Source organism: Myotis myotis, unplaced genomic scaffold, assembly GCF_014108235.1.
Source record: "Myotis myotis isolate mMyoMyo1 unplaced genomic scaffold, mMyoMyo1.p scaffold_m19_p_22, whole genome shotgun sequence".
In the NCBI taxonomy this organism is placed as follows: Eukaryota; Metazoa; Chordata; class Mammalia; order Chiroptera; family Vespertilionidae; genus Myotis; species Myotis myotis.
In genome coordinates, this window is record NW_023416327.1 from 6079109 (window position 1) to 6107090 (window position 27982).

A 27982-nucleotide genomic window follows, 5' to 3' on the forward strand; every position below is an offset into this window, starting at 1 on the left:
GAAAGAAAGAAAAAAGAAAATATGTGAAAAGAAAAACCTCACCAGTAAAGGCAAATCTATCTATCTATATAAAAAGACAACAACCGGAATGACCGGTCACTACGATGCCCACTGTGGGCAGCGAACCTGCCCAATGGGGGATGGGGCCGGCAGGCCAACCCGCTGCAGCCCTTCCCCCCCGGCCAGCCCTGCCCCCGATCGGCCCGCCCCACCCTGATTGGCCCACAGCACCTCCCCCCAGCCAGCCCCACTCCTGGTTGCCCCCCCCCCAACCCCAATGGGGGCGGGGCTGGCCGGACAATCTCCTGCAGCCCTTCCCTCCAGCCGGCCCCACCCCTGATGGGCCCCACCACCCCATTTGGCTGGTAGCCCCTCCCCCTGGATGGCCCTGCCCCTGATAGGCCCCCTCCCACACCAATTGGGGGTGGGGCTGGCCAGCCAACCTCCCATTACCCCTCCCCCAGCTGCTGACCTCCAATCGGCCTCCCCCCAATTGCCCGTGGCCCCTCCCCTCAGCCAGCCCAGCCCTGATTGGGCCAGATTGGGATGGGCCAGTTGGCCAACCTCTCGCCATTTCCTCCTCCCAACAGGCCCGGCCCTGATCTGCCCTGATTGGGGCTGGCCAGCCAGACCCCACCTGTGCACGAATTCATGCACTGGCCTCTAGTATATGATAAACACAGTGAATCAGACACTTAAAAGACTAGTATGGAGATTAAAAGACAAAGGAGCAAAACCAATAACTACAATAAGTAGCTAGGGGATATACAAAACAAAACATCTAAAATATAACATTAGAAACATCTTTTAATTCAATAGAATCTTTGATGTGCCATCTAGTGGACACACTGCCCTCTTGGGATCAAAGTTCTCAAAATGAGAGGCCAACATTACCAAAATGGAAAGCAAGTCTATAATAATAAAAGCATAATATGCTAATTAGACTAGATGGCCGAACAGTGGAACGACCGTCTGGAAAACCTACCGGACAAAGCCGGGCTGTGAGGGCCAACGCAGCTGCAAGGGCTAAGCCCCTTGCACCAATTTGTGCATCTGGCCTCTAGTGTTCTATAAAAGAGTTATCCTATATAATAAAAGAGAAACATGCAAATTAGCTGTCCCTCTGCTACACTCAAGCCACGCCCACCAGCCACACCCACTGGCCAATTCGAGTGACTATGCCAGGAGTGGGCAAACTTTTTGACTCGAGGGCCACAGTGGGTTCTTAAACTGGACCGGAGGGCCGGAACAAAAGCATGGATGGAGTGTTTGTGTGAACTAATATAAATTCAAAGTAAACATCATTACATAAAAGGGTACGGTCCTTTTTTTTTTAGTTTTATTCATTTCAAACGGGCCGGATCCGGCCCGCGGGCCGTACTTTGCCCACGGCTGGACTATGCAAATTATCTGACAAAGATGGCGGTTAATTTGTACACAGGTGTCATGCACTCCAGGAGGCGACAGTGGCCATGGTTGCGGGCTCCCAGGACTTTCACCAGCCCCGGGAGGTAAGGCTGTAGCCACACCTGCAGGCTCCCAGGACTTTTGCCAGTTGGGGAGGCACGGCCACCTGCACCTAGCCATGCCCGCAGACTCCCAGGACCTTTCCAGCGGAGAGCGGGAGGTGTGGAGGACTTGGCAGAGCAGGAGACCACTGGACATAGAGCAGAGCAAGAGAGAGGGCGGCTTGGAGGGCACAGCTCCCTCTGTCACACCAGCTTCCTCATCACAGCTGTGGAAACTGACAGCAGGGAGGAAGAAGTCCCACCCCCCACAGAATCAGCCAGAATCAGCCATTGGTCAGACAGCTCTCAGCAGCCTGACAGCCAGGACTCTCATTCACCTGCATCTCAGACCATGACAGTAGAGAGGTGGGACTATGTCTAAAGAACACCTGTTGATACAATGTAGCTCTGCAGCTGAAAGATGCCGGTGTTATCAACAGAAAGTGTCTGCAGAGCAGCGTGTGTCTGATCTTGAAAGAAGGCGGCACCTGCAACAGGATGTATCTGAACACCAGCTACAGGAAAAAATTGCTCTGATGCCAAAAAACACCGGCGTTATCGACAGAAAATGTCTAAAGACCAACGCGCCTTTGAAGTTGAAAGAAGGCTGTGGCGATGACAGAATATGTCGAGAGAACAGTCATCAACAAGTACTACCAATACTGGTAGGAACTGCCTTCTCAGAGAAAATGGAGTACATGAGGATGCAATCCTTGAACACAGTTGTGGTGGAATGACTGTTCGATGTGAATTTTGCCTATCACTAAATTTCTCGGATGAAAAACCATCCGATGGGAAATTTACTCGATGTTGTAGCAAAGGGAAAGTCTGTCCAAATGATATACATTTTCCAGATTACCCAGCGTATTTAAAAAGATTAATGACAAATGTAGATTCTGACAGTAAAAATTTCATGGAAAATATTTGTTCCATAAATAGTTCTTTTGCTTTTGCTTCCATGGGTGCAAATATTGCATCACCATCAGGATATGGGCCATACTGTTTTAGAATACATGGACCAGTTTATCACCGTACTGGAACTTTATATATCCTTAGGATGGTGTTTCTCAGAAGTTTGATCAACTCTATACTTTGGATACAGCCGAAGCTACAAGTAAAAGATTAGCAATGCCAGAAAACCAGGGCTGCTCAGAAAGACTCATGATCAACATCAACAACCTCATGCATGAAATCAATGAATTAACAAAATCGTACAAGATGCTACATGAGGTAGAAAAGGAAGCCCAATCTGAAGCAGCAGCAAAAGGTATTGCTCCCACAGAAGTAACAATGGTGATTTAATACAATCGTAACAGCGATCCGGGTAGATATAATTCTCCTTGTGTAACCGAGGTTGCTGTCATATTCAGAAACAAAGATGGAGAACCTCCTTTGAAAGGGATTTGCTCATTCATTGTAAACCAGATCCCAATAATCCAAATGCCACTAAAATCAAACAAATCAATATCCTATTTCCTACATTAGATGCAATGACATATCCTATTCTTTTCCCACATGGTGAAAAAGGCTGGGGAACAGATATTGCATTAAGACTCAGAGATAACAGTGTAATCGACAATAATACTAGACAAAATGTAAGGACACGAGTCACACAAATGCAGTATTGTGGATTTCATTTCTCTGTGCGGGACACATTCAATCCTATTTCAAATGCAGGAAAATTAACTCAACAGTTTATCATGGATTCGTATTCAAAAATGGAGGCCAATCAGATAAATTTCATCAAAGCAAACCAATATAAGTTGAGAGTTGAAAAGTATAGTGGTTTGATGGATTATCTCACATCTAGATCTGAAAAGGACAGTGTGCCGATTGGTAAGATGATAATACTTCCATCATCTTTTGAGGGTAGTCCCAGAAATATGCAGCAGCGATATCGGGATGCTATGGCAATTGTAACAAGGTATGGCAAGCCCGATTTTTTAAAAAATATATTTTATTGATTTTTTACAGAGAGGAAGGGAGAGGGATAGAGAGTTAGAAACATTGATGAGAGAGAAACATCGATCAGCTGCCTCCTGCAAACTCCCCACTAGGGATGTGCCCACAACCAAGGTACATGACCTTGACCGGAATCGAACTGGGGACCCTTGAGTCCTCAGGCCGATGCTCTATCCACTGAGCCAAACTGGTTAGGGCAAGTCCGATTTATTCATAACCATGAATGCAACCCCAAATGGGCAGATATTGCAAACAATTTACAACGCTGGCAAAAGTTGAAAACAGACCTGACTTGGTAGCCAGATTTTTTAATATTAAGCTGAATGCTCTTTAAAATGATATCTGTAAATTCCATTTATTTGGCAAAGTAATAGCTAAAATTCATGTCACCGAATTTCAGAAACGCGGACTGCCTCATGCTCACATATTATTGATATTAGATAGTGAGTCCAAATTACATTCCTCTAATTAATTCCCTTTCAATGTGCATGAATTTTGTGCACCAGGCTACTAGTCCTATCTAATAAAAGAGAAACATGCAAATTGACCATAGCCCTGACACCCTTCCCATTGGCTAATCAGCAGGATATGCAAATTAACTGCCAACCAAGATGGCAGCCTGCAGCCATGCAGCTGAAGCGAACAGGAGGCTTGCTTGCTCCAGTGACGGAGGAAGCCAACGCTCCCGGCCTGCTGCTGCTGGGCTCTGAGCTGGACTCTAAGCAACTATGTTGAAATGATAGAAGCTAAACAAGCTCCAGAGACCTGCTTTCAGCCAGCTTCGGCCTCAGAGCTTAGAGCTGCAGTGATGACAACAGAGTTTCAATTATAGAAGCCAAATAAACCTAGAAACCTGCTTTCAGCCAGCTTTGGCCTCAGAGCTTAGAGCTGCTGTGATGGCAACAGAGTTTCAATTATAGAAGCCAAACAGACCCAGAACCTGCTTTCAGCCCTCAGAGCTGGAGCCGGCTCTCAGCTCCAGTGATAGCTATAGAAGGTAAATAAATCCCAGAATAAAAAAAAAAGAAAAAAAGGAGAGGCTGGGAGCTTAAGTTGCCCTCCAGCCTGAAAACGGCTCTCAGGCCCTCACCCAGACTGGCCAGGCACCCCAGTGGGGACCCCCACCCTAAAGGGGGAGTGGCCAGCTGCAAACAGCCATCAGCTCGTCATCCAGGCTGGCCAGGCACCCAAGCGGGACCCCCACCCTGATCTGGGACACCCTTCAGGGCAAACCAGCCAGCCCCCACCCATGCACCAGGCCTCTATCCTATACTACAGGCAGGGTGGGACAGCGCAAGCTGCCATCCGGGCCCCATGTGTAGCCCTGGGCAGTGGGGCATAAGCCCCGCCCCCAGCCAGGACCCCTGTGTGCCACCTGAACCCCCAGCCAGGGACCCCTGTGCCGCCTAAGCCCTGCACTGCTAAGCCCCACCCCCAGCCTGGAACCTATGACTATTGGAGAGCAGGAAAGTGCCGCTGGGCCCTGGGTCACTGTGGTAATCCAGCCATCGGTAAGTAGAAAAGTGCGGCCTGTAGGCAGCCCCCCGCTGGGCCTGATCCGGGAACAGGAAAGCAAGCCCGGCCTGCGGGCAGCCCCCAGCTATGCCTGATCCAGGAGCAGGAAAGCAATCCTGGCCTGCGGGCAGCCCCCAGCTGGGTCTGATGTGGGAGCAGGAAAGCCCAGCCTGTGGGAAGCCCCCAGCTGGGCCTGCTCCCAGTCACCATGGGGACCCGGGAGCAGGAAAGCCCGGCTTGCAAGCAACACCCCCATCCTGGCCATAGCTCAAGGGAGAGTACAACGTGCAGTGGAGGCCAGGAGCCTGAGAGATCAACACAGACTGGCTCCTGCTCCAAGCCTCCATGGTGTGGCTGGGGGCAGGCCCCCAGCAGACACACACACACACACACACACACACACAGGACACCTGCTCTGAGCCTCTGCTGCCAGACTGTGGCCATCAGTAGGACATCCACTGAGGGCTCCCGGACTGTGAGAGGGGCAGGCTGGGCTGAGGGAACCCCACCCCCCAGTGCACGAATTTTGTGCACCGGGCCTCTAGTCTATATATAAAAGGCTAATATGCAAAGTGTCCCCTTGGGAGTTCGACTGGGAGTTCAATCACTCGCTCTGACGTGCGCTGACCACCAGGGGGCAGTGCAGAATGATGGAAGGCCCCAGCCAGCAGCTGGCAGCCGGGGGAGGCCCTGATTGCCAGCCAGGCCTAGGGACCCTACCCGTGCACAAATTTCATGCACCAGGCCTCTAGTCCTATCTATTAAAAGAGTAATATACAAATTAACCATCACTCCGTCACAAAGATGGTGGCACCCAGTCCTCTCAGCCCCGCCGCTGAAGTGTCCAGGCCTGTTGGCCAGGCAGGTGGCGGGGGAGGCAGGGAGAGGGACTGAGTGGCAAGGCTGCTGGAGTGTCTGGGCCTGTCATCCAGCCTGGGGCCACAGAAGTGAGCAGCGAGGCACAATCCGCCCACTCCAGTGGCCGATCCGATCCAGCCTCGCTGCTCCGCTGCCGATGGAGTGTCCGGAGGCAGCGGACACGGGAGGGAGCGAGGCAGCAGAGAAGGCTTCGCTCCCTTCTCTGCTTCGCTCCGGCTGCAGGAAGCCCTATTCTTGCAGGAATCTTCCTGTAACAGGCCTCTAGTTAGGTATAATAGTGAGAGAATCCACTACTACTTTTACCGTTTGATTCCCAAATTATATCTCCTGGACATGGGGGAGACAGCACCATATAATGGTCTCTAATTCAGAGAATATGCCATATGCTTTAAAACAGAACTCTATTCTTTTAGGGTGTTATCTCCCATTTAGCACTGTAACGGAGCTTGCAGTAAGTCATTTCTCCATTTAACTAAGCCAGCCTCTTCTGGGTGATGTGTGATGTGATAAGATCAGTTAATTCAATTAGGGTGATCTCATTGCTTTATTTCCTTTGCAGTGACATGAGTACATTGACCAGAAGCAATGCTATGTAAAAATGCCATAGAGGTAGATCAGTGATTTTGTGAGTCTATGAATGTTTTTGTCAGAAATATTAGGAATAGAGAAGGCAAATATATATGCAGAATATTTATTTATTCTAGTAAGGATGAATCTCTGCCCCTTCCATAATAACCTCCCATTAAGTTTCTTCCCCAGAGACTGGTGAAGCAGGAACTAAATGTTGGTCTCTGCTGTTGGTAGATTAAAAATTAAGCTGTATCATTGATAACAGTAAGGCCACGCTGTTGAGTCCGTGTATAGCCGTCATCTCTGCCGCCACAGCTATTTTGTTCATGGACCCATTGAAGAAACGCTGGGATATCCAAAGAGCACATCATTTTGTCCATCTGGCTATTATGAGCCTCCTCTGCAGTAGATACCTATTGGCAAACATCCCCAAGGAAACAAAAGTAGCTTCTACATCCTGTGTCCTTTTTAAAAAATATGCATATATGTTTTTATTGATTTTAGAGAGAGGAAGGGAGAAGAAGAAAGAAAAACATCAATGATGAGAGAGAATCATTTGATCGGCTGCTTTCTATATGCCCCCTACTGGGGATCAAGCCTATAACTCAGGCATATGGCCTGACAGGGAATCAAACCATCACTTCCTGGTTCATGGGTACATGCTCAACCACTGGGCCACACCAGTCAGGCCATCCTGTGCCCCTTTGAGACATCCATCCACATATCTCTTCTCCAGACTTCTTTGTTATTAATCTTCCAAGTCTGTTAGGTACTGGCCATGAGTAATGTAATTTATTTTTGGCCACCTCTCACTCCAGACAAAGTGAACAACCAAAATACCACTTAGGGTTCCAACCAATGGTAAGACTTTCCTTCACCACTGTCCTTCAGAGTCACCCCTATGTCAAACTAGTGACATTAGGTGACACCAGAATATCATGCAGATCTATTTGTACACCAGACCCAAGGATTTCCTTCTGCAGTCAAGTGGCTGTAAGGAGCTTCCCAAGAGGCCGAAAGACCTCTGAGGTCTGTACTGACTGCATATTAGCAGAGCCTTTCAAGTCTCTGAGCGACTGCCTGCTCCCTGGAGCACACGGAGAGTTCACCGGCTACGGCTCCAGTAGCCGCAGTAGGGGTTTGGCAGGTCTTGGAGAACACCAGCACCCACTCAAGGCATCCACCCCAGATGTGGACATCCCAGCATGGCAGGCCGGACAAAGTAACCACCCTGGATGATCAGATCTTAAATTCCTAGCTGAGTCTATCTCTCCCTTCCACTTTTTACCCAATCCTAGAGCTTCCCACCCCACCCCACCCCACGCCCTCCTCCGGCTGCCTTAATCTACCACCAGCGGATTTCATGCACCCTCCTTACATCTCCTTTGATTCTAATGTATAAAATAAACTGCAGAATTGCCATCTTGCAGGGCTTTTTCTCAAATCCATTGAGATTTTGCTTCTAGGTATGCCCACAAAATTGGACTCAAACTCATAAAAACTTTTCTACAAGTTTGGTCACTCTCTCCTTGACAACCCGGTACTCTAAGCTGGAGCTTATCACAACTCCCTCCCACCCTCCAAACGCTGGCACAATAGGGTCTTGACCCGGAGAAAACAGCATCACCAGCACCGTCACAAAAACTGCTGGCTTCAGGGGCCTTAGCTCCGCGGAGGGGAGGAGGGGGAGGGGAAGGGGGGAGGGGAGAAGGGGGAGGGAGAGGGGGAGGGGAAGGGGGAGGGGAGAAGGGGAGGGAAGGGGGAGGGAAAGGGGAGGGAGAGGGGAGGGAAGGGGGAGGGGAGGGGGCGTGTCCACTTCCAGCCTGGCCTGGGGCCAACCACGCCCTGGGGCTGAGCCCAGCCCGCTGCGCCCCTCTGCGCAGGCGCACGTCTGCGTCCGTGCCCTCTGGGGGCGGGGCTAGGGGGCGGGGCTAGGGGGCGGGGCGGCGCCGAGCTGCGAGCTCCGAGCTCGCGGCGGCTTTGGCGGCGTCCTCTCCCGTTCCGTCCGCATGGAGCTGGGGGCCTCCGCGTCCTGGGCTCGCCCGCGGGATCGCCCAGGGAACCCTGCGGCCGAGCGGCAGGAGCCCAGGACGGCGGCCGAGGCGGGGGGCCCCGGCCCCGGTGCGTCGCGAGCCCCCCTCTTCCTGCGCTGTCTCTACCTGGTGGGCTTCCTGGTGAGTGCGGCCGCCCGTGCAGACTGCTGACCTGATCAGGTGCTTTCTCTGGAAGCTCCGGGGGTTGGTTAGCCTCAGGGGGCGCCAGGTTAGACCCCGTCTGGGAGTTTTGGCTGAGAAACATTTCAGATAGAAGCACACACACACACATTTATTTTAATGAGCAGCCACAGGCCCGGGAGGAAAGGTCGGAAGCGGTCTGAACCTATGACCAGCGATGTGATAGGTCAGGAGCCCTAACCGCCGGGCCAGTGACCTGCTAGGAGCGGACAAGGCCACCGGGGGCAGGTGCCACCCGCGAGACTTGCCCTTCGCGGCGCCCCTGGCCACCTTCCCCCCAGGCTCCTGACTGTCCCTCCTCCGCCCGCAAGGCTCAGCCAGGGCTGCGCACCTAGATCCGCCGGTGCCGGTGCTGCCTCCCTACAGTCAGGCCTCCTGCTTCCCCATCACCCCTGCGTTCTGACCTTGGCCCCAGCCCCGATGGCCCTGGAGCCTTCCCTGGGCCCGGGCCGCCCTGGTGGCTCTGAACCTCGCCTCCTCAGAGGCTGAGCCCAGGTGTTCATTGACGTGGCAGGTGCCAGGCGGGCGAGGCGGGGAGCAGGCCTTCCTGGGCAAGCCCGGGAGAGCCCACTGAGCAGGGCTGCCCGGGGAACACACAGGTCTCTACCATTCAGGGCCGGGGAGTTGCTGTTGATGAGCCCGCTTGGCACGCTTCCATGAGGGCTCCTGCTACACTGGCTGTTTACAAATGCAAGTCACCGTGAATTACACACTTCTCCCTTTTGTTGTGGGGCGCAGGGCTTTGTCACAATTCGTGTGTGTTCTGGTTTAATAGGACAGTTAACAATGTCCATGTCTAATGGACAGCTTGGAAAGCCGAGTGTATGTAAGGTAAATTCATTCATCCACCCTCTCATTCATTGTCATGGGATTCCTGGATACCTGCTGTCTGTTAGGTGTGTGGAGCTCCCATTGCTATGTGTACAACCTGTGCCTGGGAGAATTTTCACCCTTACTGGGAAGCTTGTGTTGGGAGTTTGGGGCCACTATCTGTAGGAAGCCCAGATCCACCTTTTCACGCCTGTTTCCAAGTTTAGACGGTTCAGTTGCCCTGGTTGTGAGCTAACCCGGCTTGGGACAGAGACCCAGTAGGATTTTCTCGTTTGGCCCAAACGGTCTCGACAACAAAAGGAGCCTCGCTGGAGGCTGGAGTCTGGACCTGAGTCCCACTGAGCTGGTTGAGGACCCAGAGGCTGCTCAGTCTGCCTCCCCTCATCAGTGCGAGGTGCTCCACAGCCCCGAAGGCTGATGTTGAATTCACAGTTGTTAAGACAATGGAAGCGTATTTCCCACATTGCTGTGAGCACAGAGCTGAGAGCCGTCAGGGGGCAGCTATTCCGAGGGATCCCAGCCTCCCACTACTACTGCAGCCACCCCCAGGCCTAATGCCTTTGAGCTCAGAGCCTGGCACTTCTTCTGACCCAGTGTCTCTCTTAGCTGAGACTGAGGATGCAGGCTCCTCTTCCCCTACCAGTCCAGTCACCCGAAATCCAGAACCAGGGAGTGTGAGTGGTTCTTCAAATCTAGGGGGTTGGCCTCCATCCACCTTCTGGTAGAAGATGGGGGCCCAGGCTACTGCTCCCCTATCTCAGATGGCATTCCGATCTGGTCCTGCCAGGTGGGCAGGGTTTGGACCCTCATCTAGAAAGTCCACACCGGAATTCAGAGAATTTTGGAAACCAACATGACCTAGAATTCAACATAGTTTGAGATTGTTCCTAATGGTTGGCCTTGGGATTCAGATTTGCAATCAGAGCTCCTCATATACTGTCCACATGGTGAGCCTGATCTGGCAGACCTGATGTAAAAGCTTAATTTTAATAATTAACTCAAGAGCATCATCAGGTCTCTAATATCTTCAGGGGGAAATGTAAGATTTCCCCCAAGTTAAAAGTCGGGATTTTTTAAATGGAAAGTGTTGTTAACATAATATATGCAACTTGAAGCACCTAATGGCTGTTAGGTCACAGCTAAGGAATATTATACATATCCTAGTTATGATTTTTAATACAGAGATGTGAAGACCCCAAGACTTTGGGGAAAATGATTTCCAATTGGGAGAGGAAATGAACAAGTTAAAGAATTCACTTGCGTAAATGTTCTGTTTTCAGCTCTCTGTCTGCTAGGTTTTAGCTGGTGTAGAAAGGGAGTCTGAGATGAGGTCCTTCGTGGTCAGCACCCTAAGGTGCTGCCGGGACCTGCGATTTCAGTCTCTTCTTCCCTCCAGGTGCTGGGAGATTTGTATTTCATTTCATCACCTTTAGTCGGGTGAGGATTCATTTTTAAAAGATCCCCAAACTCTCTGATGTAGTCGTCAGTTTGCACTGAGGGGTGGGTGCTCTGGGAAGGGTGAAGTGGCCCCTCCTCTCCTGGTTCTCAGGCCCCAGCTTTGCAGCTGCCTTTTCTGTTAAACTGGAAGACAGAGGCAGGAGCGACAGCCAGCCTCCTTGGGAAAAGAGGATATTTTCCAGGCTCACAAAGTACTAAAATAATATGGTCACCATTATTGCTTATGAGCCTGTGTCTTTATATCTGTCTTCCATAGCTGTCGGCCTACCCACTGAAACACTTCTCTCCCAGTACTTATTTAGAATAACCATTCCAGTATTAAATACAAACAGTACTGGGGATATTTTTGGAAAACATATCTTGTTGGATAGTTGAGTTTCCTTGTACTAAAGATCCAGAAAATGTATTTTGAGTCTTGATATAAAACATCAGTAGGCTGATGGGACAAAGCTAACAGTACCCCCCCCCCCCCCCGCCCCCCAATTTGGCTCAGACTCAAAAGAAATTTTAAATGCATTAGTTTCCCCTTACTGGTAGCTTTGCTTTCCATGATTTCAGTTATCTGTGGTCAATGTTGGTCCACAAAATTTAAGTGGAAAAATCCAGAAGTAAGTTGCACGCAGTTTAAAAGCTCCCGCCGCCCCTCTTCATCCAGGCCTAGCCGTGAGTCATCCCATTGTCCTGTGTATCCCCGCTGGACACTGCACCTTTCCGTTAGTCACTTGGCAGCCTTCTCGGTTATCAGAATGACACAGTGCTTATGCTCAGGTCTCTGTCATAGTGGCCCAGTGCCAGGTCACAATGCCCACCGCTCTCCTCACTTCATCTCCTCACTTCGGCGTTGCACCATCTCACAGCAGCACAGGAAGAAGGTGGGTACAGAGCAATCAGGTGTTTATAGAGCGACAACATCACATAACCTTCATTACCGTTGTTCTGCTTTATTAGTTATTGTTGTTCATCTCTTACTGGGCCTAATTTAGAAATTAAACTTGATCATAGGAATGCATGGGTAGGAAACCATATCTACTAGTAAGTGTGGGCACTCTGGTTTCAGGCCCTCTCGGGATGCACCCCCATGGATAAGAGAGGACTACCGTAATCTTAAAATCAAAATAGTGCGCCATAGTTCTGGTAGTGTAGGTTTATGAGCTACTTAAGGTCACTGGATATTATATTTATATGGCCTTCTAAAGCTGTAACCATGGGAAGAACACTGAAAAGTGTATTGGGAAGTTTATGTTTCTGTAATTAGATGAATATACTGCTACCAAGAGAGGCAGGGAGTGAGAGATGAATTATTGGCTGAAAAAAATATATCATTTCAAGTATTTCTGTTTAGGATGACAAGAAAAGAAATTCAGGTTGACTGTGAAAGACACTATGTGTGCTGTGTGTTTTTTCCTCTCCTAAACCAGCTGTAGCGAGTAACCAAGTGAAGTAGGAGTGAGAACGACATTTAAAGGAAAAATTAACAATCTGTTAAAAAAAAGAAGGGTCAGTGCTTACTCTCAGAACTGAAGAGAAAATATGTTTGAACTGGTATTGTGTGTCAGCTCTTCAGTCGCTGTCTCTCATGTGCATCACGCTTCTGCCAGGCAGGTAGAAACCCTCATTTTTCACAGGTGACCGCAGCGGTGCCTGGTAGCGTTAAATAACTTCCCCAGGACACAGGCTTCTTAGAGAGTGGTGGACCTGGAACTGAGAACGGTCTTTCTGATCCCAGAGCGCGCACTCTCTGTGACGTAGCTGCAGAGTGTGGCCGTTCGTTAATCCACCAGCCTCTTGCTTCACGGCGACTTTCTTTTCAGGCTGTAAACCAGATCAGTTACCTTCCCTAACTGCAGGAGGAAGTGCGTATTATTGAGTATGTGCTGCTCTGTCCAGAAATGCACATCACCCCTACCTCCTTTCTCACTTGACTGCTCACAAAAATTGTTTTGTTTTCTTATTGGAGAGACTTCTGGTAGCACATCCTTCTTGAATATTAAAGATCGGTCACAGAGACGCTAAAGTTAACATGGATTCTAGGTCAGGGTGGCCCGCACATTTACGGGGAGCCTCTGCTGCAGCATATTGTATTTGGATCCTTGATAACTTGGACCTGATGAGTATGGCATAGATGGAATGCACTTACGGTTTCTTATTTGCTCAGTTTTAGATAGCGGTTTTATTTGGAAAAGCAGTGTATAGTTAGGATCACCGCTTTAAAAACACCTAGACTGTTTCTGATTAGAGTTAATCAGCGCTTTGTTGTTCAGGATTTGTTTGGTGTCAGCATGGTGGTGCCTTTGTTGAGCCTTCACGTCAAGTCTCTTGGAGCAAGTCCCACCGTCGCTGGAATAGCAGGTGAGTGGATGTACTGCACATGTTCAGAGCGCAGCATTTTACATCCCTGGACTGAGCACCTGAAAGCAGGTCAGTCTCATAGCTAAATGCTGCCCAAAATTAAATTGAAAAGTGCTATGAAATGAATTTCAGATATTTCACTCATCTTGTCCTAGCCCACCTGTGTTCTGAGAGGCTTTGCGACATGCAGAAAGGGGGCGTGGGGTGAGCCTTCCCGCGCCAGCACGTGTGAGTGCTGTGAGGCGGTGCCACCTGTGCGCCGGTCTCCAGCCAGCAGTCACTGATGCCCCAGAGAGGCAGGAGCTGGCAGGGCTTCTGACTGTGCTAATGAAGAATTAAGACTCTAGTCCTTGGTCATTCGCAAGCTCAATCAGCAGGTGTTTGGGGGCAGTTTTGAACATACTATTCAGTAAGCGCTGCCCATGCCAGCATTGTATGTCCCTCAGAAAGGGTATCTGGAATTATACTGGGCCAGCTGGCAGCACAAGGGTTTTATTTACGAGACATGTTATGTGATAGAATGGAGGTCAAAGCACTCTATAAACTTTGTAAGTTCTTCACAACATGAAAGCATCCTGAGAAAACGATGTGTGTGCATGTGCCGATGTTAACATTGAAGACGTGGTAGACTACCGGATTCGGCTCGGCTCCCCTGGGCTCTGCATCGTCCCCGGGGGACCTCACACGGAGGAAGGGCTGTCTCAAGGTCCTAAGGGAACTTGCCTTTGGTCTCTCTTCTGCTTGCTTTTCATTTTATTTTGAAGACCTTTTATTAATAATTAGATTACTTACACTCTTCCAATTGAAAAAGCAATTGTGGGGTAATTTCTTTTTTAAAATGATCTTTGCTTTCCTGATGTTTTTCTGTCCATTTCTGTGCAGTCGTTATCCCGTTGTCCGTTCTGTGAGGGTCCAGCTGATTCAGCTCTTGGTGTTGATGTTTTTTGCAGGCTCGTCCTACGGCGTCTTGCAGCTCTTTTCTAGCACCCTGGTGGTAAGTTACCTTCCGCCTGGCAATGTGTCTCGCAGGCGGGCTCTGCCCTCTGAGCGCGCCCAGTGCGGCTGCTGTGAAGTCAGGGCTGGAGGCTTCCAGAAGCGGACGTGCGGATGATGGGAGATCCCTGCGTTAGATCGGAAGGCCCCTCAGGCACCTCTCTTCCTCACGGGACATGCGCGAAGACCTAGGCGTACCAGAGTCTGGAAGGAGCACATTGAGTCAGAACGAGAGCCCACTTTTACACTGTACCATGTCCTTCCCATGATTCCCTGCTGACGTTTGACTGGGAAAGAGAATGGTTATTACCAATTTTAGCATTTGTTTCAATTAATTGACAGTCATCAAATCCAGTCATGCTTCTAGGATTCTGTTTGAAGTGGTGCGTCTTGAACTGTGCGGTTTATTAATTCTAAAACTGAAGTGTACAGACAGGAGCCATTTGGAGGGTTGAAGTCTGTCTGTAGCGTGGGGTGGAAAGAGCCAGAGCTGCGCACGTCACGCCCACTGTGCCCACTCCTGTTTGAATTTCGGAATTCTTAGCTGAGCTTCCCCTTCTCCTTTCTGAACCGCCCTGGTCTTAGCCTCGGTGTCCAGTGGTCCAGGAAGGCCAGGCAAAACCGCCAGGCTAGTCCACGGACTGGCCAACCGTGACCTTGGTTAGTGAACACAGAGTATGGAACCATGCTTCCCAAGAGCGGCTTACACGTAAAATGTGTTTTAAAAAAGAAAAGAAATTTGGTCCGATTTTGTAATGAATTCTTTGGTAAGTAAATAGCTACCCTGATTTATCTTGTTTTCAAGTCTTTCATAGATTAAATTTGTATAACAATAACAATTTTATTCTCATTTAACCTTTACAATGACCCAGCAAAGTGTTCATCTCCCTTTATCATACAGGAGGAAATTAAGACTCACAAACGTGAAATAATTTGAGAAAGTGACCTCATCTTGACCCCAGACTTTAAGCCTGGGTTCTTTTCTCCCTAAAAGTCTTAGCCTTAAAGATCCAAAAAAGTAAATAGATAACCAGCCTCAGGTTGCACAGGGGATGGTGGGCTTGCTTGTAGGGCCGCACTGGTCCCTGTGAGGGACTTTGCATGTGCTTCGTGAGCAGCTTTTCTTTTACCTGGACACTCACTGCCCAGACACTGCCCAGACACTTGCTAGTGTGTATGTTAGAGCCGGGTGGGGGGCGGGGGGGAGGGCGAGGGGCAGGGGAAGTGAGCGGTAAGCAGCCAGTGCCTCCTGCTGGCGCTGATGATCTGAGTGAAGGCGGGCTTGTAGCCATGGCCCAACCCTCTTTCTCAAGTAAGCCTTTGCTGTATCCTATTTGCGCTTACAAAGCACATTTCATAAACCTGCTAGCCGTAATGTCTGTGGAGAAACTCCTTAGAAATCATTCACGTGAAATGCCAAATAAACATTTTCTTGTCAACCAGTACTTTTATAAATCTTTAATAAGTTTTTTAGAAACATTTTAATTTTAAAAAGAAGTCCTTAAGGAAATTATGTGTCAGATTTGACTGATAATTTTAATAAAAATGACTAGCGTCTATTAAGTACCTACTACGTGTCCGACGCTGTGCTGAGCACTTGACTGCGGTCAGCCCTCATCCTGACTGCTCTCAGCCACGGCGCTGGAGGCCCTGCCTCTTTAAGGACGGATTTTACATAAGGCACCAGGCCAGGGTGGAGGGGAAAGACCTCCAGGGCAGACACTATTACTGTTCCTGATTTACAGATAGAGCCGGGCTCGCCATGTGCTGCCATGTGGAATGTGTCTGGCATGTGGTAAGAGCTCAGGGTTGCATCCAGACAGCCTCGCGCAGGGCCCTGTGTTCCTGCCAGATCTCAGCACTGCCCTGCGAGCGCAGGAGGAAAGTGTGGACAATTTCTAAATCCACTGAAATGAGAACTAGGGAAAAAGTTGACAGTATTTAGAACATTCACCCTTGAATTTTTTATAAAGGAATTTTATAACCACGTATGGCCTCTTTTTGTAAAATGATCTTTTGTGTGTTTTTTTTTTAGAAAAATATAAACACATAAATATAAATATAAAAGTGGAGGAAGGGCAGGAACAGTGGTTGCTGCTGGCAAGACAGAGAGGCAGGCTCCGGTGTGGGTGTCGCAGCTACTTGGAGAGGGTGGGGGAGTCATTGAGCAGCCTGAGGGGTAAGGAAGCAGGAGGCTATAGACCACCTTCCAGCCAGCGCCAGGCCACGTGGCCGGAGTCCTGCCCTTGACGTTTCTCCGGCAGAGCTCTGTTGCTCTGAGAGTGTTCAGTGATTTTCATTCTGACACTTCTTTCAAACAAAGCCTCACCCAGAACCTCAGTACATGAACCGGCTCACTGGCAGCGCTGAAGCCGGGCTGGGCTCCTCCGTCAGGCGTGTATCTCTCTGCACGGAACTTCCAACGTGTAAAGAGGAAAGCGCGCAGCTGATCGCCAGGCTGTCAAGCATCTGGGGGGCTGCAGGAGACCAGCGTGCATCGCCTTGCCCAGCTCTCCTCACTAGCAGCGGCTCAGCCTCCTGCGTGGTGGGCAGTCCTCAGCAGGAGACAGGAAAGGAGGAAGAGGAGACTGCCGGTACCCTCCCCCACCTCTAAAGAACTTTCTCAGAAGCCTCACCAGTGGCTTCTGGTTGCATCTCTGAAGGCCAGGCCTCTAGCTACAGGGAGGTGTATTTTGGTGTAGCTGTTGCTGTGAGACTGAACACAGGGAAGTGAAGGATGAGCTGGGAAGGCGGCCCTTTGCTCCTGAGGCATCTGTGACCCTCCCCGCACCACCCCCCAGACTCCACATCAAACTAAAAAGCCTCTGCACAGCAAAAGAAACAACCATGATGGAAAAGGCCACTTGGATGGAAACAAATATTTGCAAACCATATATCTGATAAGGATTAATATTCAAAATATATATAGACCTTATACAACTGAATAGCAGAAAAAGAAATAATCCAATGAAAAGGTTGGCAAAGGATCTGAATAAATGGTAAAGGTGTTCAACATCACTAATTGATAGGGAAATGCAAATCAAAACTGCAATGAGACATCACTGCACACCTGTTAGGATGGCTGTCACCTAAAACACAAGGCAGATGATGGTGAGGATGTGGAGGGAAGGAAACCCGCGGCACTGCTGGTGGGCATGCAGATGGATGCAGCCACCATGGGAAACGATACGGAAGTTGCTCCAGAAATTAAAAACAGAACACGTATATGATCCAGCAGTTCTCCTGTATATCCGAAGGAAAGGCAGTCGCTGTGGAAGAGATCCCTTCACCCCCATGTTCACTGCAGCTATATTTACAGCAGCCAAGACGGAACCAACTTCTGTCCCTCAGGAGGTGACTGGGTGAAGAAATGTGGTCTGTGTGCACAGTGGGTGCTATTGGTCATGAAAAGAATCCCATCCTGCCATCTGGGACCGCATGATGGGCCGCAGGGCTTTCTGCTAAGTGAAGGCGACCGAGGAGGACAATGCGGTATGACCTCACTTACATGTTGACTCTAAAAGCAAAGTCATTTTTGAATGAGATTTTTACCAAAGATCAGATTTGTGATAAGCACAGGCAGGCGTGAGCAAATTGAGTGAAGGCGTTCAGCAGGCACAAACTTCAGCTATAAGGAAGTACTGGGAGGTACTGTGCAGCCTGGTGACTAGTTCACATTGCTGAATGATGTATTTGAAAGTCGTTATGAGGAAATTCTAAAAGTTCTCATCACAAGGAAAAAACATTTTTTCACTCTTATTTATACCTATTTAAGATAATGAGTGTTAATTAAATTTATTATGGGAATCATTTTGCAGTATATCTGAGCCATATGGGTTGACAAAATTAATAAGCCCTGGCCTGTGTTGCTAAGTGGTTACAGCATCGCCCGCATACCAAAGAGTGCAGGTTCGATTCCTAGTCAAGGATACATGCCTGGGTTCCAGGTTCACTCCCCCGCTTGGTCAGGGCATGTGTGGGAAGCAGCCAGTCGATGTGTCTCTTACATCGATGTTTCTCTCTCTGTTTCCCCCACCCCCCTTTGCAATCCCTCCCTTCAGCTCTCTGAAAAGCAGTGGGAAAATACCCTCAGGTGAAGATTAACAGACCAAAAAAATTAATGATAAAATCCATGGTTGTCATGATGGTAGAAAATAGACACTTTTAAGCAAAAAAAAAAGGGGGGGAGGCGGCAAATTTTTAATGGCATAATGTTCGAGATTTATTGTTAAGTGGAAAAGCAAGTTACAAAATACAGTATGCTATATTTTGTTAGAAATATCATTTGTAGATTTGGGGATTGTGAAGCATTTTTATATTTTTGTTTTTTAGTGTTTCCTAAATTTCTAAACTAAATATTGTTACTGAGGAGTTGAAATGTGTAAAGCGATAACGAAGATAAAAATGAGCCTCGGCTGGTGTGTCTAGGTGGTTAGAGCATCCCCACTGAAAGATCATGGGTTCAAATCCTGATGAAGGGCATGACCTGGGTTGCAGGTTCAAACCCCAGCCCTGGGGTGTGCAGGTTGCAGGTTTGGTCCCCATTTAGGGCTCGTATGGGAGGCAGATGATTGATGTTTCTCTCTTCCTCCCCTCCTCCCTCCCTAAAAATCAATGAAACATCCTTGGGTGAGGATTTAGAAAAAAAACAAAAGAGAGAGAGAAAGCTATGTTGTATTTTCCACTCAACTTGTGGAAGACCAAAGAAAATACTCTGACAAGTGGCATAATAGAATTGAGCATTTAAGGATCTTAGCCCAAATTCCCTGCTGGTTCCCACTGGCTTGCATTTGGGGGGCATTTCCAAGGTGGTGATTTTATGGTGAATCAAGGACTGTCTGTGCTTCTTGCTTCCTCAGGGCTGCTGGAGTGATGTGATTGGAAGGCGGCTTTCCTTGCTGGTGTGCATTCTCTGCAGTGCCCTGGGTTATCTTATTCTTGGAGCCTCTACCAACATGTTCCTGTTCGTCCTCGCTAGAGTCTCTGTGGGTGAGTGCTTGCCCCTGCCTGTGTTTTCCTTCAAAATAAATCACTCGTATGTATAGGGTGTCCCAAAATTCACGCAAGAAGTAATTTTGATAGAAAACACAGGTTTATAATTGAAAATTGTAAATTTTATATTGATTCATAAAGTATACACTATAAAGTTATGTATGGAATAGCACATCGGGTAAATGGCCTCCACGGCTTTGCTGGCACATACGCAAAGCCGTGGTCTTCATTGGTCTTCATTGTCCCTGCTCCTGGGCCATAATTGGTACTTGGCAATACTTATCAAATTGAAGGGATTGAAATCAAAGGGCAACAGATATTAGAATCTGATTCAATAAACCAAGTAAAATTAGGCTTTCATTTTTTGTTGTTAATGCTCACGCAAAATTCAAATCTTGCGTGCATTTTGGGACACCCTATATATGCATAGAGAAAACTGTCCCTGCTGGTCAGTGCCCCTGACCAGAGCTTATGTGTAGAGGGCATAATGGCGATACAAATTAGAGCTGTCACACCACCATCAGTCAGGCTCTGCTGACTTGTCCAGAGCTTCAGACCTCGTGTGTGATGGAGCCGGAGCCAGCGCCCAGTGTCTGTCACGGCGACAGCTCTGCTGCTGCGGCGGTGCCTCGCTCCTTCCTGTTCATCTCTCTCAAGCAGGATAATCTGTGAAATGTCTCCAGCCAGCACTGACTGCTATTCTGTCCCTCAGCGAGCTTATCGTTTTCAATTGGGCTTCCTGATTTCAAATGGATACTGACCACTATAGCTTTCCTGTCGCCTTCTGTAAAGCTGGCCGTTGCTTTGTGGGGGAATGCTCAGTGGTTAGTTTTGTCTCCAGACTGCTCCTGAATGTTTCTTCCATTTTTGAAATAGCTTTTATTTTGTCCAGCCATTAAAATGTTTTTCCATTCTTTGAAATACTCCCTGTGAGTGCTAGGTGTTGAGATGGGTAGGTCGTTACTCTTAATTCCCTCTCTGCCTTTCTTGGTGACTAGAGCCCTGGACTTTCTGTTTCTTTCTCACCTTTCTCATGAGAGCACTGACCGATTCTGCTACCCTGATGGACAAGTCTTCTGTGTTCACCCTCCAAAATCCATGCTGAGTGTGGTTTACTTAAAACAATGGTTTATGAATGCCTTTGTTCTAAATGTGATCAATCATTCCAGTAAGCTCCACCATCACACATAAAATCCACTGACAGCTGTTTCATGTGCACCTGGTGTCCACATTATTTTATGTTCTTGGTTTGGGTGGCAGTGTGTCCTTGTACAGTATAATACACTCCACCATTCACTGGTAAGGCTGTTTAGAATTCAAAAGAAACAGATGAGAGATAAATAGTGTAACTGGAACCAAGATTTGATCACCTGCTGCCAAGAAAGCCAAATTTGTGAGACATGTGCTGGTGAAAAAGGAAAGTGGTTGTTTGAACTGCTAGACACCTGAGAAGACGGGGAACTCTTGTCACAAAGCCCATTGCAACGTCTCAGTGCGGCCGAGGTTTTTATAAGGAGGGAGAGGGAAAGCAGAACAAAGAAATCAAGGGAGGGGGTTGAAAAGTTCTCTGTGTGAGGCCAGCACAGGTCATGCCGATAAGGACCTTGAAACTGGTCACATGATGGTCTGTGTGCATCATCCTGGTCTTCGTCATCCTGGGTCTGTGTCATCTGGTTCTATGGTTGAAGGTCAGCAAATGGCCCAGAACTGGGGTGACTCGAGACCGGGTCTGCATCTTCTGAAGTTAGTTCCTAGGATTCTTACGCAAACGTGCTGTTCATCTACAAGCTACATATTAGAGTCAGCATTCACAGAGACAGTCACAAGAATGGTGGGGTGGATTACAATACTACCACTCTTACAATACCACCTTTATATTTGTTACAAAATGAGTAGAGATTTATGTGGAGGATGATAATGTTAATATAAACCAACCTGGTTTGAGTGGTGACATGCAACTGCTTCCTTCAGGGAGCTCACTGGAAACCAGTGCCCCATCCGGTTAGGAGCAGTCAGCCAGGCCTGCCAGCAGCATTTATTAGTAGGACCTACGATGCCTTAATCAAAATAGTGGGCAACCTAGGTCACCAGAATTCACCAGTCTGTTTATGAGTGTGTGTGTTCAATGTGTGGGGGCCTACAGGTCAAATACATCAGTAGAAGTAAAGTCATATCGCAGCTTTCAATTTGTGTAGTCAACAGTTTCACAAGCTTCTTGCTGGTAGAAAATCAGTGGTATCATCATATGTTATGTTTTACTCACTCCCTGTCATTCTGCTCTGTTTCTCTCCATGGCACTTAACTTAGAGAGATATGGAAGCTCTGTGAGGACAGGATATTTGTCTTTTTCCTGCCTTTCTGTTCTTTCTGTTCCTTGCATTACCCTCAGGGTCAAGGTTCGTGCTGGACATATAGTAGGCATGCAGAAAATGTTTATTCCGAGTTTATGAATAATGAAGGGTAACTTTCTATATAGAAGCCACCATGAATTGTACTTGGATAGCGGAGATGACTGGAGACACTGGGATGTCCTGATGGGAGGTGGGGGGAAGCTGGGGATCCAGGAGCTTGGTTGCCAGGGACAGAGTGGCCAGCCAGGATGGTGGGCTGCACCAGGAGTCCATCACGGCAGCAGGGAACATGTGGCCTGAGAGGTTCAAAGGAAATGGATAGGAACTCCATCAGGGATAGAGGTGAAGTCCCTGCTTTTAATGTGGAAAATGTTACAGAATATGTTACTTGTCTCCTTGCAGGTATTTTTAAACATACACTCTCCATTTCAAGGGCTATGCTTTCTGATCTGGTTCCAGAGAAGGAGCGGCCATTAGTCATTGGACAGTTAAATACAGCGTCCAGTGTGGGCTTCATCTTGGGCCCCATGGTCGGTGGCTGTCTTAGTGAACTAGACGGTGGATTTTGCCTGACATGCTTCATCTGCTTTTCTGTCTTCATTCTCAATGCTGGTAAGTCGCCATTGAATCATGAAAAGCTGGTTTATTCGTTCATGCTGACTGATCTACCCGCTTTTATCTCCTTAGAATAATTTGTTTTTCTCAGAGTGTGTAGGTTCATTACTCAGAAATGAAAGATGTGCCACGCCCTGTGCAGACTCCCGTGGGCTCCGTCCTGCTAAGGCCCTGCTCGTCTCCCAGCCTCACAGTGTTGCCCTCCCCGCTTTCCCTCCAGGTGCTTCCCACACTGGCTTCCTGGTCGACCTCACACGAACCAGGCTATTCCCACAGGACGGCGCTGCCGTGAGCTCTCTCTTCTACCTGCAGAGTTCTTTGCACGTTTCTTCCCTGGCTCTTTCTTGTTGTCACTCAGGTTTAAAATGTCTGCTTCCTCAGAGAAGCTTGCTTTGATCACGTTGTCTAAGGTAACTGCATTTGTTTACAGCTCTTCTGAAGCCGTATTACTAGTGTGTTTTCTCCCCTCCCCCCAACACACACAGTTAGAAAGTCAGCCCCACAGAGCTGTATTTGCTCAGTGCCCAGAGAGGAAGGCACGTGCGGCCGGGGTTCAGTGACATCGGATGAATAGAAGAAGGCCCGCTGGACGGGAGCCCCGAGGGTGCCCGGCCGGCTGCTTAAAGCCGAGAGGAGAAACCTCTTTGCCCAGAGACCGGTGCATGGCCAACCCTTAGATGAACAGCTTTATTAACAAGAGGAGTCATGCTGTTCAGTTGTCCTAAATCTAATTATATTCTACTTTACTTGATATTCATTTTGAAGACTTCAGGCTGAAGTGGTTAATTCCATGCTGGGTTGGGATGTCAGCCTCAAGAACAAAGTTCACGAGCTTACTAATCTCAGGGCTCATGGGAATACTGCACGGTTCTCTGCCAGGAGTGTAACCTGTACCTCAGCCGGGAGGAGGGGTCCGATGGATCAGTGTGAGCCTAGATGAAATGGCTTTAAGCACATGCCTGGTTGGTATGAACAGGTACCTTCTGATGTGAAGGAAGGCACCCACATGCGGTCACTCGAAGCCAGGAGTGTGTGAGCCAGGAGTGTGAGTGTGGCGTCCTGTTTTGGAGTTTTCAGTAATAGTGCTATTTAACGTTTTCCCTAACCCCGTGGTCGGCAAACTGCGGCTCTCGAGCCACATGCGGCTCTTTGACCCCTTAAGTGTGGCTCTTCCTAAGCCTTAGGAGTACCCTAATTAAGTTAATAACAGTGTACCTACCTATATAGTTTAAGTTTAAAACATTTGGCTCTCAAAAGAAATTTCAATCGTTGTACTGTTGATATTTGGCTTTGTTGACTAATGAGTTTGCCGACCACTGCCTTAACCTAAGCCTGTGAGTGGCCCTGAGTCAGTGAGCATGCATTCAGCTGCCAGTTTCCCAACTCCAGTCACTTAAGTAACAGGGATTTATTTTTCCCAGTAAAGACCTGTGGGGTCACAGGCTGCAGCTGATGCAGAAACATGCAGGGGAGGAGGGGAGAGTGGGGGGTGGTCACAGTGCCCACAGAGACATGCAGGGAGGAGGGAGAGGGGACACAGACAGTGTCCACAGAGACATGCAGGGAGGAGGGAGAGGGGACACAGACAGTGCCCACAGAGACATGCAGGGGGGAGGGAGAGGGGACACAGACAGTGCCCACAGAGACATGCAGGAAGGAGGGAGAGGGGACACAGACAGTGTCCACAGAGACATGCAGGGAGGAGGGAGAGGGGACACAGACAGTGTCCACAGAGACATGCAGGGAGGAGGGAGAGGGGACACAGACAGTGCCCACAGAGACATTCAGGGAGGAGGGAGAGGGGACACAGACAGTGTCCACAGAGACATGCAGGGAGGAGGGAGAGGGGACACAGACGTGTCCACAGAGACATGCAGGGAGGAGGGAGAGGGAACACAGACAGTGCCCACAGAGACATGCAGGGAGGAGGGAGAGGGGACACAGACAGTGCCCACAGAGACATGCAGGGAGGAGGGAGAGGGGACACAGACAGTGCCCACAGAGACATGCAGGGGGGAGGGAGAGGGAACACAGACAGTGCCCACAGAGACATGCAGGGAGGAAGGAGAGGGGACACAGACAGTGCCCACAGAGACATGCAGGGAGGAGGGAGAGGGGACACAGACAGTGTCCACAGAGACATGCAGGGAGGAGGGAGAGGGGACACAGACAGTGCCCACAGAGACATGCAGGGAGGAGGGAGAGGGGACACAGACAGTGTCCACAGAGACATGCAGGGAGGAGGGAGAGGGGACACAGACAGTGCCCACAGAGACATTCAGGGAGGAGGGAGAGGGGACACAGACAGTGTCCACAGAGACATGCAGGGAGGAGGGAGAGGGGACACAGACAGTGCCCACAGAGACATGCAGGGGGGAGGGAGAGGGGACACAGACAGTGTTGCACAGTGTGCTGGGCCTTCCTGGGCGGTGAGCAGTGTATAGCCGTCGTCTCAATCCGTCTTGTCATACTTTTGTCCTCAATGACGGCCATTTTCCTCAACCCGACACCTTCTTATGTCCTTGCTCTGATCTGCCACTTCCCTGACCATGACTTGTTTTCTCCTGGGTCAGAACTCAGGCTCTGGTCTGAGATCAGGTGTCGTCCCCGCCGGCCCCGTTCAGTGTGGGCCTCAGCTGGGTTGCCTCCGTCTCCTCGTCATCGGAGCTGGAGAAACAGCCCTGGTGGACGTGCTGTGAGAACGAGTGGAGGTTTGCACAGCAGCAGTTTTCCCGCCTCCGGTGCACATGGTAACCACCCAGTACATGCCAGTTGCTGTCACCCTCATTTTTATTATTATGTAACTATACTTCTCTTTCAGTCCCTTAGCGACAGTTCTTTCACGTCTTATCAAGTTCTGTGAGCTGTCCAAGGGAACTGTCATAAATGAGAGCGAGGGAAAGTCCAGGCCTGCTTTCTCACGCGACCAGCTTTCTGTCCTAAGCTAGTGCCTGGCTAATAGGCCCCTTACACTGCGTTTGGAGGATGCGCACGCGCAGGCAGAGCTTGGGAACAGCAGGGAGCAGCCCTGGCCAGCAGCCATGGGCCGGTGGGACTTGTGCCGAAGGGCTGAAAACCACAGGGATGAGTTAGGAAACGGGTCCTAGGTGGCGAGCCTGAGTTCAGTTTTAAGAAAACTCAGGGCAGGGATTGGCACGGAATTGTACTTGGATGGCATGGATCATAACAGCGGAGGCAATACTGTGCCTGTCACCTGGGGGCAGAGGGCATTATCTCAGTAGGGACAGAGCTGCTGGGTAAGGGGTGTCATGGGCGATGGGAATGGTGCCCCCAGAGGTTGTGACGTGAGACTTGCAAAAGCACAGATCCTGCAGGTGCTTCCTGACGGGGCCATTGGTGCAGGAACCCCGGCCACGCCCTGCCAGGGCTGGCTGGCCTAGCACCCTCTGCCTCCCCAGTGTAGCGCTTACCCTGGAATCGAATTGCCCGTCTGCATGCCCGCACCCCCTCAGGTTTAAGTTCCTTGGGGACAGGGATTGTACAGGCCTTGCCTTGTGTGTGAATGTAGTGGCTAGCACGGGATTCAGCATTTAGAAGCCTGACTCTTCAGTGTTGGGTGGGTGGTCAGATGGTGGATAGTCAGAGAATTAGCACAGTAGTGAGGGAAGAACTTAAGTGTAAAGCCTAAGAATTTAGATATGAAATGGTGGGCTATGGGAAGCCCTCATAGGCTCTTGAGCTGGGGAAAACAGTGAGTATTACTTAGGCATAGGTTTTTCCTTAAGGCGAATTGCAGAATTCTGGTATTAAAATGGAGTAGAAGTAGCTGTGGGAATGGTTAAAAACCGGATTCAAGAATACAGATGAGTAAATCTGCTAATAAAAAAGTGCAGTATAACCTAATGCAGTCATTGCCTGTCCCCGTGGGAGGCGTGTGTGACCGTGAAGTCACCCACTTTAACAGACGCGCGTTTCAACAGGTCTCGTTTGGCTGTTTCCATGGAGTGAAGTGAGTGTCCACAGTACAGAGAGCAGCCTGCGATTGGGTGAGAACCATGCGCCTTTGGACAATACAGACTGTGCCGTGCAGGAGGCGAGCCTGGGGCCTGGGAGTGCGGAGGACCAGCAGGCCCACGGGCCCTGGGCGGAGGGCGTGGCCGCGCTGCGGGGCCTGAGGAGCCTGGTGTTCTCGGAGATGTGGGACGTGTTTCTGGTGCGCCTGCTCATGGCCGTGGCGGTCATGCTGTACTACAGCAATTTCGTCTTGGCCCTCGAGGAGCGCTTCGGGGTGCGACCCAAGGTGACGGGCTACCTCATCAGCTACAGCAGCGCCGTGGGGGTCCTGGCCGGCCTGGTCCTGGGGCCCGTCCTGCGGCTGTACAGGCACAACTCCCCCAGGCTGCTGCTGCACTCCAGCGCACTCACCTTCCTGCTGCTGCTGCTCTACTCCACGGCCCCCACCCTGGGCGCCGCCGTCGTCCCCTCCGTGCTGCTGTCCTTCTCCACGGCCCTGGGCAGGACGTGCATCACAGACGTCCAGCTAGCTGCAGGCGGGGCCCAGGCCGGGGGCACCCTCATAGGCGTGGGGCAGTCAGTGACGGCCGTGGGCCGGGTCATGGCCCCCCTCCTCTCCGGAGTTGCCCAGGAGTTCAGCCCTTGTGGCCCCCCCAGTCTGGGCGCGGCATTAGCGTTGGTGGCTGTTTTCATAATGTTGCTGAACAAACCTCGCTATGGTGGTGACCGGAGCGGCAGATTAAAACGTGAATAGAATGGATTTGGACAACACAAGCGGGATCCGAGGGTGTGAGTGGGGAGAGGCCAGGGGCGAGGGTGCGTTGGGAAGGGTGAGTGTCGAAGTGGGACACTTCCATGCGGCTCCTCCAGGCCAGCCTCCAGCTCTGCGCCTAGGCCCGGGGCACAATCAGAGCCCATCAAGGGGAAGGAAAGCAGTGATGGGAGGAGAACCTGTGCGAGGGCAGAGGCCCACGGGTTTCTCCCCTCAGTAAAAGCAGACTGCGGTCAGCCGGGACACAGGCGCCTGTTCATTGTGTGAGCGAAGAGGGGCTTTTCTTCTGTCTGACCCTGGAGACTGAAGGAGCTGCTGAAAGCCGGTCTGTCATTCAAGTCAGAACAAAGTTACGGATGCTGGTTCCACCTGGGACCTGGTGAAGAGCCAAAGGCCAGCCTCACCCCTAGAGACTGATCGCGGGCCTGGTGAGGCCAGACATCTGCTGCATTGGGTCAGTACCACGTGCAGCTCCTCGTGGAGGCAGAGAAAGGAGCTCTGAGACAGGCTGGTTTTGATTAGAGTAAAACCCAGAGAGACGTGGCTGCCTTTATTGGGCGCTAACTCTCCCCTTATTGGACTGCACTTCCCCAGCTCTCGGCACTGTAGCCCCTAACACGGGTGCAGAATCAGAGTGTCAGGCGTCACGCCTTCTCGGGGGACTTAATTCTGCAGCGTCTTGTGTTGAAGGTCATTTCCTTTGTTTTGCTGTCACACCTGTGAATGAAAGAGCTGTTTTTCTCCAGGGACAGGGTTTGGTGAGCCTTTTCCGGGGCCTAGCCTGGGCTGCCATTCCAAGATCAGTGCCCAAGGGGTGAGGGCCCGGGGGGCTCGCAGGGCTTGGAGGAAGGCGCTGGTGGGCACTTCCTGTTTGGATGACAGCAGTCACTAATAAAAGTCATGTAGGTGCTCCCTCTCTTTCCCCACACAAACAACCCAAGTCAGTCTTCTCGTTCAGTCCACTAGGGTGTACAGTAA

At 49.9% G+C, this 27982-nt stretch overlaps 1 protein-coding gene across 6 annotated transcripts; it reads left to right on the top strand.

Annotated features, from left to right (window-relative positions):
* Window positions 1–8378: 8378 nt before the first annotated feature.
* On the top strand, window positions 8379–27912 carry MFSD9 (major facilitator superfamily domain containing 9). 6 transcript variants are annotated; one of them, XM_036355383.1, is made up of 7 exons: window positions 8379–8608; window positions 11739–11829; window positions 13219–13306; window positions 14189–14300; window positions 19159–19288; window positions 22045–22254; window positions 26199–27912. In XM_036355383.1, the coding sequence occupies exons 1-7, from the start codon at window positions 8444–8446 to the stop codon at window positions 26984–26986; spliced, it is 1584 nt and encodes a 527-aa protein (XP_036211276.1). In that variant the 5' UTR covers window positions 8379–8443; the 3' UTR covers window positions 26987–27912. The 6 variants fall into 6 exon arrangements, with proteins under 6 accessions (XP_036211276.1, XP_036211277.1, XP_036211279.1 ...); XM_036355386.1 differs by having other exon boundaries at window positions 8482–8608; window positions 11726–11829; window positions 14257–14300; XM_036355387.1 differs by having other exon boundaries at window positions 8584–8608; window positions 14257–14300.
* The last annotated feature ends 70 nt before the right edge of the window (window positions 27913–27982 follow it).

Excerpts from the sequence above, each read along its gene's own strand:
- MFSD9 (XM_036355383.1), top strand. The coding sequence starts at position 8,444 with ATGGAGCTGGGGGCCTCCGCGTCCTGGGCTCGCCCGCGGGATCGCCCA. Across the intron at positions 8,609-11,738 it reads TCTACCTGGTGGGCTTCCTG|TGGCCCAGTGCCAGGTCACA; the intron begins GTGAGTGCGGCC and ends TCTCTGTCATAG. Across the intron at positions 13,307-14,188 it reads CACCGTCGCTGGAATAGCAG|TCGTTATCCCGTTGTCCGTT; the intron begins GTGAGTGGATGT and ends ATTTCTGTGCAG.